General features: G+C 34.8%; 3 protein-coding genes across 3 annotated transcripts; 1 reads left to right on the forward strand and 2 right to left on the reverse strand.

Annotated features, from left to right (window-relative positions):
- The first annotated feature begins 645 nt into the window (after positions 1–645).
- LOC119633477 (vesicle transport through interaction with t-SNAREs homolog 1A) lies at positions 646–1,604 on the forward strand. Its single transcript, XM_038027053.1, has one exon. The coding sequence runs from the start codon at positions 729–731 to the stop codon at positions 1,413–1,415; it is 687 nt and encodes a 228-aa protein (XP_037882981.1). The 5' UTR covers positions 646–728; the 3' UTR covers positions 1,416–1,604.
- Positions 1,605–1,666: 62 nt separating this feature from the next.
- On the reverse strand, positions 1,667–2,822 carry LOC119633478 (ras-related protein Rab-14). Its single transcript, XM_038027054.1, has 2 exons — positions 2,452–2,822; positions 1,667–2,390 (listed from the first exon to the last, which is right to left on the reverse strand). Exons 1-2 carry the CDS (start codon positions 2,629–2,631, stop codon positions 1,917–1,919), a joined length of 654 nt encoding a protein of 217 aa, XP_037882982.1. The 5' UTR covers positions 2,632–2,822; the 3' UTR covers positions 1,667–1,916.
- A 4,575-nt stretch (positions 2,823–7,397) lies between these two features.
- On the reverse strand, positions 7,398–9,497 carry LOC119633003 (retinoid-inducible serine carboxypeptidase-like). The gene is given in 5 exon segments (XM_038026188.1): positions 7,398–7,724; positions 7,787–7,972; positions 8,031–8,238; positions 8,303–8,874; positions 9,437–9,497. Coding segments are annotated over 5 exon segments (1,323 nt in total). The 3' UTR covers positions 7,398–7,428.
- Positions 9,498–9,853: the final 356 nt, after the last annotated feature.

Genomic DNA, 9,853 nt, shown 5'->3' on the forward strand with positions numbered 1-9,853 from the left:
TCTGCTTAATTTTGACATACTTAACAATGTTTAATAATGCTTAATGACGTTTAATAATGATTAACATAGCCTAAAGAAATGAACTTTGTCTCAGTTTTTTTCCAGTTTTTCAGTTATGCTTTTGCACTCGTAATCGTCATAATTGTTTCATATTTTCTAATTCGGAAAGAAAGCTGTCATCATAGGAACTGGTTAAAAAAGCAATGAAAAATGTTCATTTATACAATAAAAAAGAAAGTTTTTTCGCACTTAAGTCGTCATCATGAAGGTAGAGCATCCGTTGGAGATTTTGGTTACCCCAAAGAGTTGATGTGGTACTAAGTATGTAATTAATTAATTAATCTCTACCGTATTGGGATTTAATCCCGCAAAGACAGGCTTGATGCTTAATGTTGCTTGTTTCATCAATAGGTTCAAGGGGAGACATGATGGACACAATCCTATTTGGATTTTGGATTGCATTTGTACTGTGTGTACTTCTTAGAGTGTGAGAAAAACATCAATGCAACTTTCAGTTGTATAAAATGATTGAATGTCAGAGTAGAAAAGAAGAAGAAATTTTTAACTCTGGCAATCTTCACCTCAGGTGTAATTAGTTTGCCGAAAAAAATAATAAGAAACAGCTGTTACAAAATAAAAAGAAAAAACAAACGAGAATCTAGATTAAAATATAGATTTTTTAATTGAAAAAAGACAGAAAAGGCAAACAAAAGAAACTGCGTAAATAAATGTCTCTATTAGAACAATATGAGCAACAATATGCAATCCTTATTGCTGAAATTACCATACAAATCGGCCAAATAGCTTTGATTAGTGAACGCAAAGAGTTGTATGCAAAAATCGATGGCGGCTTAGTGGAAGCTCAGGAATTGATTGAGCAGATGGGTTTAGAGATACGCGAGTTGAGTTCAATTCAGCGATCAACAGCTACTAGTAAACTGAATTGTGCTCAAGTTGAACTGAAAAGACTGCAAAACGAATACAAAAAAGCAAGAGAAGATAGTTTAAAAAGTCGCAAAGCGCAGGCGATTAATGTTGCAATCGACGATTATGAAGATTATTATGAAGATGTGTCAATGAGCCATGACCAAAGACAAAGATTACTTGACAACTCGGAGCGTATTGAACGTACAGGCAATCGCTTACAAGAAGGCTATCGTGTCGCTTTAGAAACAGAGTCATTGGGCGCTCAAGTATTAGGTGATTTACACCATCAAAGAGAAACCATACAAGCTTCTCGAGCTCGTCTAAGAGAAACGAATGCTGAGTTAGGTCGAGCATCCAGAACGCTAAATTCGATGTGGATGCGAGCAATGCGTCAGAAAGTGATATTGTATACGGTTGGCGGTTGTTTTGTTGTGGCTGTGGTGGTTAGCATATATTTAACGTTTTCCTCGAATGCTCGAAAAGCCTAAATAGTTAATCGAAGTAACTTAAAAATAATTTCCAGATTTGTTTTTGTTGTGTGATTTGTTATTAACTTAATAAAAAATTACTTTAGTATTTTATTTTCTTTTGCATTTATTTTTAGCGTAACTACAATAGAAGCTTAGTTTTCTAAACCCTAAAAATTTTTCTTCCTATTAAATATTTTTTATAATAATTGGACGATCATGTTTGAATGCCTGTTCACAATGAAGGTTTTTGATGATGTTAAAGTTAACAATTTACAAATAGAATCTCAAGATTACGAATTATTAACTTATTCCTACTTATGAATGTATAGCTTATCAGTAAAATGTATTCGAAGTGATATTATCTTGTTTGGTTATCTTTCAATAAATTATTCCTTCCCCTTTAGCGCTATTATAAAAATCTTCTGATTACTATGATATAGGGATAATAGTTTTTTCTTAGCAAGTTCGGCAACATTTCATTGCTCATCCATTTTAACCGAACTCGACGTTCCCCATTTGCTAGCAAATACAAGTGGAGGCCTCTTCTCCCTCAGTCAGAGAATCCAAAGGTTGCAGATTGCCGGCTATTATTTGAAAGCCATGCTGTTCCATGCTGGCCTGTAAATCCATTTTCGAACGGTTTGCTTCCACTAAAATGCGGGATATATCGCTAAACATATCTTCTATGCCCTGGCCCGTTTTACATGATGTTTTATATGTGGCACTTATAAGGCTATGGCATTGTTCACAAAAAGCTTCCACATCGGCATCGGTAACTTCGGGTTCCCGGCCTTCTAAATCACTTTTATTACCACAGATGAATATTTTGGCATTCTCAGCATAAGTAACAATATCCAATAAATGCTGTGACAATGAATGAAATGACGCTGCATTATCTAAGGCAAATACAAGAATTGCACCTTCAGCAAATTTGTAGTAAGATGAAGTTACCGAAGCCACCCGTTCCATGCCGCCCGTATCCCATAATTGTAGCTGGAACAGTGAATGAAACGTACCACAACAAAACAATTTCATTTAATGCTTAGAGGCTTACTTTTATTTGTTTATCCTCAACTTTGTATTCTTTTTCGATATGATCTAAGCCCAATGTTGATTTACGGTCTGTGTCTGTGACGAAAGTGTTATTCGTAAATCTTCTAAACAGAGAGCTCTTTCCAACACCGTAGTCCCCGCATAGTATCACTTTTTGTTTCGGCATACGAACTTTGGCCATTTTAAGAGGCTATAGTTTTTATATCAATAAAAATTTTTACAACATATAATACTAGATGGATTTTTAATTACATACAAAAACGCGTACATAAGGGAGAGCGAAAGAGAAGCAAGCAGCAAACATATGTTGCTGTTATTACATTTACAGCGCTGTACATTCAATAGAAGTAAAATTCACTTCATTACACAAACTTAACTAAACGATATGTAAATAAAATTAATACCATGTAAAATTTGGCCATATACGAGAATAAGCGTATATATTCTCAATAATTCAAAAAATGTGAGAATAAGCGTCCAATTTGTTTGTAACTGTTTTATGGGTTATAAGAAATCGCTAAAACGTTAGGTTAACAAGAGATTCCTAAGTTGGCTTAACGTTGAGAAATTAATATTAAATTTTAAAACGAAGGTATTGTAAAGGAATCTTAGTGGTTATAAGTGCATATTTCAACTCTTTTCTTGCTCTTTTACCTTTTTAAATTTTTAACTATGAAGGTAACGAAATCTGTGCACAATGTCAATTTTTTTTTCTGTTTACAAGACAAAGAAAAATGTGACATGATCTCACGACGTTAATTAATTATTTAATACGCAATGACTTTATGGTTTCACTCTCGTCTATCGACTCTCGTTATAATTTTTTGTTTTCGATTTCTCTTAACATAATCTTTAATCGCGCTCTTTCTTTCTCTCAATGATGTTTAAGCAACAAAATCGTGATTGGTCTCGCAACTTAAATTCATTGTGACTGGTTAATGGCAGTAAAGAAGAAGAAAATTTGATTTGTTTGAGTTTTGCAGAACATTTCATATGATTTGTGAATGAAAGATGATATGATTTTTAACGTTTATTAATAAGAGAAAACAATGAAAGAAAACTTTTTAATGGGGACAATAAATTAAAGGCAAAGTGCGGTTGGAAATTTACAAAAATTACATGGAAACTTCGTGGTGAACAATAAAGCAGAGCATTGCATTAACAAAGCTCGATCTATTTTTAAGGTTTTAAAAGCCAAAGGATATTTATAAGCATATTATTGCAGACATTTTCATATTTTTATTTATATTCTTCAATATATTCAGAAAGAGAAAATTTTAATGCTAGGACTACGGACGTTCTGCGTAAACCCGTCCATTTGACGGGTAGATTTTATGAAGCATCACAGTTGCAAAAGTGGGGATAAAAAGCTGAAACTTGGCACTTAAATTCATTAATCTATTAAGAAGATGTGTTTAAAGAAATGGGCGTGATCCCTTCACACCCATACTCTTCATATTTTCCTACATAATTCTCCATCCCGTGTATACCCGTATGAAAAACTGTTACCCCTGTGTTCGCCGGTACCACCTTTATGAAATGGTGTAGTATTGTCGATTTGTCGCAATCTACCGTAATTTACAAGTTATTGCTAAGTTTACATTTTACACCTAACCTAATTAAGATAGTGTAATTCTAGTAATAAGCTATTAATATAATATTATATGCTTACGTTATTATTCTAAGCGATAACTTACTTTAGTTATATTGCTTAAGTTAGCATTAAGTTATTTCCTATATAAGATACTGACCATACATTAGATACATCATGATATAAGCAAGTAATTTAAACGAAAGTAACAAATAAAGAATCTAAAATAATCCAATAAACCAAAGAACATTTAATTTCTAAGTGGTGTCACTACAATGGTAAAAATGGTCCTTGTCAGTAACTCAGCACTTTCTCCGTCCAATTACAAACAATTTGTAAATAATTTGGATATAAATTGGAATTAAAATTTTATCTTTTATTTCATCATCCTCATTTGCTCATTTAATCATCATCAATTGTTTAATTAATTTGTCTTCTTCTTCAAATGTTCCTTATGGGAACATGGTACACTAGAGTTTAGTTTGGTCGTAACTATAGTGTGTTGTCAGTCGATAACGTCAAAATAATATTGATCATTTCTGTGCATAACTAGTAAGATGTTAAGATATGTTAAAAAGTGGTGCAAAGATGTTAAAATATGTCAAAAAGCGGTGCTAAGTTAGATCAAAGCAACGCACTTAAACAGAAGATTATTAACGTTCGACGTTTTTTATCGAATTCCGATAAATGAACAATGACAGAAACTTTAACATGATCTAGGACGCAAATTGAGGAAAGTTGCGGTCTTCATGCCTCTTTCTCTTTCATCTTTGTGTTACGCGAATATGGGATATACTTTGACAGTACTAAACAAGATAAAGAACTCAACCATGTTTCGTCTTATGCCCAAAAACAATAAGGATGTCAATCCACCAAAAAGGATTAAATCTTCAACCAATCCCATACTACTTACCAAGTTAATAAAATTACTTCTCATCACAGCTGCAATATGCAAAAACTTCACGGTAAAACATTTCCCTGATGAGCTAGGCTTAAACTTCAAAAGAATGGGAACGGCGAAGTTGGTCACTGCTGAGTGGAAATTGATATGTGACACACCGTTTGCGTCGGACCTAAACGCTTTTTCTTCAAGTGTTCAAGCCTTGCAATAATTTCAACGGTGTGCAACGTCTTAACTAATAATTTCAGTGAAATGAGAAACGATAGTCCAAGAAGAGGAATTATTCACAAGTAAACGACTCAAAAGATTACCGTTTAATATAATCGGTAATATCGCTCGAGCATTATTCGGTGTTCTAAATTCCGATTATGCTGAAGAGATGGCGAAAATTATTAAGGAAGCAAAAATAGAGAGAGCCAAGTAGTTTGTCCTCTGAGAAATCAAACGCCCCTAATTGATTCGACTCTCAATATCGTACAAGAGGACGAGATCAGTACACAGCAAAGCTCATAACGGAAGAATTAGTCCGCTTTTACAGTCCACTCATCAGCTAAAAGTTGAATTCACTTTAAGCAAGGCTCGTCTTCCATCATTGCAAGCACTTCCAATCGAAGACGACAATTTAATTGAACTATATAAATTAATGAACTTAAGGGAAATTAAGGGAACTGTAATAAAAAAAGAGGTGGTATTCGAAATTAAGTGGCTTCTGGTCCGCCGTCAACCCTTGATTTTTGCTGCGGTTCTAGACACTAAAATGGTTTGCGGCACGGAAACCTTCGCTAGAAGTAGTAAAGGGTATCGGAGAAATGGCATTAGGCTGTAATCGTGTAATTAAAAACAATTTTATAACGATCCAAAGCCATTTTGGAGCATCGAACCTTACTTCATACCCAAGAATTAGCTGGACCAACTAAGTGATCTTTAAAGACAACTAAAAGAATCGACTAATACATTTACCGCATTCCATAAATTCTAATAGCCAACACCATCACGTAATAAGCTATTCCACGCTTGCGCTTTCCACGCCGCTGTTACTTGTTTTGCTGGTCTTGAAATTATATTCCAAAAATATTGTCAGTCCAGACTATGTGTTTGGATTAATCAACGCTAATTCACCGCATTATATATAACTTCGTGCAGCGTAGGTAGCTATAGATAATTACACTCATTTAAATAATTAAGAAAATTGTATCCGACTATAAACGAACCTTTAATACCGCCTTGGTGTCCACAATATTAACGCACGTACAAAATAGTTTTAAGCATTCTGTCCCGTTTACTTTATGATTAATAAGCATAAAACCCCAAAAAATGAAAAAAAGAAAATCTAGTCACTTGTAACTTTGTGTAGGCATGGTCGACTTTATACAATTTTGTATATAAATAGTAGAGTTTTTCGCAAAGTAAATGTGGGAAACTTCAGTCTTCTATCTTTTATAATTTGTACGTAAAATGCAAACACACGAAAACTATTGTTTAGGAAAATGGAGCTACGTTCAGCTTACGCTTCACTGCGGGCTTGTGCCCACTTTCAATATCAACCTGCATGCGAGAACTTCCAATCTTTCTGCTACATTTTTGCGGTCAGGCGAATGAATGGCATTACACGGAGGAATGGATGCACATGTTTAAATCGATTGAAAATTCGGTAGTGATAAAGAATGTATATGCATTGCATGGTCGGCGAAGCTTACTTCTCCTCTTCCTAGTGAATGCGGTACTTATTTTTACATTGGTAGTTCGAAGAACGAAATAATTACCAGCGACATGGAGAATTTGAAGAGTTCTTTCATCTAAAAAAATATATGATTGCGATGTGACACGTGTAGCATTCACTTCTACATCATTGTAGAAACTAGGTGAAGCGTTTTTTTAGATTAAAGGAAATATTATAAAACTTTAAAAGTGATTTATTTATATCAAGGCATTTAGGGACTTCCATAGTTTGGCTTGGAATCTTCCTGCACTTGCTTGAGATCATAGCCATCTCGGTTAGATTAAGCGCAATTCTTCAGGTGGTAAACTAGTCTTTTTTGAAGACTCGTTTTAGAATTTCGTGCGTTTTTTTTTGGGAGAAAAGGCTGCCGTTAATGAGTGAAAGAAACATAACCAATATTATTTTTAGAATACGTTAAGTAATGACAAACTCAATGGACCGTCTTTGAAGACGAAATCCCACCTTAATTCTTTTTCCGATAGAAAACAAGAGAAAAATTGGCAATCAAGTAAGTTACAGCAAGATATACCCTAGGGATTTGCGGAATAAAAAAAGGAACAAATAATTGGTTCGTAACTCTGTCTTTTATTGGGACAGAGACAACTTGAGAAATGGCGTTGGCATTGGTACTCGTCACATAATGCGGCAGAACGTTTAACGCCGTTTGCATACGTTTGTAGAAATGGTTTGTCATCCTCACTATGCGAGATAAAGTACTTTTCGTATATTGCATCGTTTTTTATAATGGGTTTATTTTTTAAAACTCTTAACCATGATTAGTAAATTTTTTCAAAATAAAACTCATTGCAGCTGGATTATCCGCGGGCACCATGTGACCGGCACGATTCACCCAGAACATGGAAAAATTACCAGCAGTTTTTACATAACCCTCCAATACACGATCAACGGTAATAGCTTCGCGTGGAGCATTTAAATAATCCTGCTTGTAACTCCATTGCATTCGATCAATCCAATTAACGGAACCAAGTGTAGCGCATATTAAATCCAATTGTCCGGAAAAAACGCCAACCTTCAAGGTGGTCTTATCCAGCAGTTCGCTAACTAAAAAAATATATGTAAAACTTCTTGTGATAGTGGCTTAGTTTAGCATGTTAATTACGTACCAACATCTATTACGGGTTTCATGAAATCTCCCCGTAATTTTTGGAATGTCAGTCCACTTTGCGAACCCCACTTTACATGGGAAGGTAAACCTAAAGCTTTGGTAACATTCGTTCGCATTAGATCGGACAACATTTGATCACGATTCTCATCAATATCATAATGCACCAATGTGCGGAACATGACATCTATTCAAAAAGCATATTTTGTCTTATAAACTGCATATACTAAACAAATGGTTTTTACCGTAATCAGATTGTTTTGTTTGAAAAGTGTCACCACGAGTTGGCTTTTCAATGTTATAAAAATCTACGCCTTTGGATTGCTTATGTACTACGCTTTGTGTATTACCCCATTGGGCAGTTGCTTCGGTCCATTTGCCGGCTTCTATTAATTCCAAGGTTTTATTGGCAGCGGCCATAATTTTGTCATAACCGTCATAATCTACAATGCCCTGAAGCGGAATTTCATTTTTAATTTGAAAAAAAAGAAAAAAGCAAAGTAAAAAGTTCGCTTACCATGTTCAGTAATAATGGCGCCCAACTTAACACCGAGTCTATGGGTGAAGTCCAAGGGTCACCCAAAGCTACTGATTGCAGATTGCTACGTATTTCTCCTCTTTTTTTAGCGTAATATAATTCTAAAGCGAATTCTGGAGCCATTTTTCCGCCGTAACTTTCGCAGAAAATATGCAAAGGAACCTCTTCAAATTCCGAGTGCGATTTATAGAAGCCTTTCATGAATTCAACTAAGTCCTTAGCAATTTGCTTGTTATCCGTCGTTAATAAAGAGCTATTATCTACGTAGGAGAAACCACTGCCAACTGGATTATCAATGAATAGAACATTCATATCTTTAACCCAGGTCCAATCGCGATAATCGCCTTCTAGGGTTAGTGGGCCCAATTCCTCAAAATTTCCATAGCCGGTGGATGAGGCCCCCGGACCTCCTTGTAACCAAATTGCTAAAGGTCGTTTAGTGTAATCGCTGACATTGGCAGTGGTGTAGTACAACCAATAAAACATGCGAGCACCCTTGCGCACCTCAACGTGGCCTCATGCCTGTTCACCTGGTCCATACCCGACTTTGGCTGAAATAATACATATTATAAAAATTCCAACTTTTCCTTTTATTTACGCATGTATAGATAGTTGAGCTTTGAATGAATTCACTTCTTATCTAATCTGCTTTGGTAACTAGTAAATAATTATCGCAAAAAATGCTATAAAATGTTAGGACGCTTTGAAATTTTACCGTGAATTTCGTAAGCGCTATGACAAACAGGAAAATGCTACTTCCGTTTGTGAATCGCTCGATAACAAGCTTTAGGATCATAGATTTTGTAACATAAGTAAGATTCGTAATGGGACGGAAGTTAGGATAGAATAGGAAATATGCCTCTTTATGAGTTTCCTTCTCTCCGGAGAGTAAAATTAAGGAAAATCAATTTTCAAGAGTTTCAGAATGAGAGAAAGGTTGCGATTTAATTAATTCGCATTCGCATTCGCATTCGCATTCGATCCGGCTGCCTTTTATATATTGTCCATCGTCAAATCTACTATTTAATAATAATTGAATGGCTTTAATTTTGTAAAGCATTCTATTCAAAAAATAGAAAAAAAAATATCACTTTTAATTATTGCCCTACTTACCACTGACTATAGCAGCGGCACAGATCACGACCGCCGCTAACGTAACAAAAGTAAAATTCATATTTAATTTGCTTTCCGTGTTAGTTTTATTTCTTTATGATCTTTTCGTTATTTAATGAAATCTATCACGTCTTGATGAGCCTCTCTAACACTCACTTTCTTTTGTTTTATTATTATTTGAATGTGCGCTGGTTACAGCGACTGATAGACGACTGTAGATTACTAGTTTGACGGTAAAGAGCTTTTATTGAATTCTTATCAAACATAAATGAATTATTGGTTTTATCTTGTGGCTTATTTAAAATTTACGTAATTGAAGCGAATGCGTTTGATAATAAGCTTACCGTTCAAGACTTTTATGGTCATTAGCATGGACACTCATTTTCTTTGCGCGTAATATATAAATATATATATTTC

The sequence above is a fragment of the Glossina fuscipes genome, unplaced genomic scaffold, assembly GCF_014805625.2.
Source record: "Glossina fuscipes isolate IAEA_lab_2018 unplaced genomic scaffold, Yale_Gfus_2 2, whole genome shotgun sequence".
Taxonomy (NCBI): Eukaryota; Metazoa; Arthropoda; class Insecta; order Diptera; family Glossinidae; genus Glossina; species Glossina fuscipes.

Coding starts and splice junctions, on each gene's coding strand:
- LOC119633477 (XM_038027053.1), top strand. CDS start 729: ATGTCTCTATTAGAACAATATGAGCAACAATATGCAATCCTTATTGCT.
- LOC119633478 (XM_038027054.1), bottom strand. CDS start 2,631: ATGGCCAAAGTTCGTATGCCGAAACAAAAAGTGATACTATGCGGGGAC. Junction 2,391..2,451: donor TTGAGGATAAACAAATAAAA/GTAAGCCTCTAA, acceptor TCACTGTTCCAG/CTACAATTATGGGATACGGG.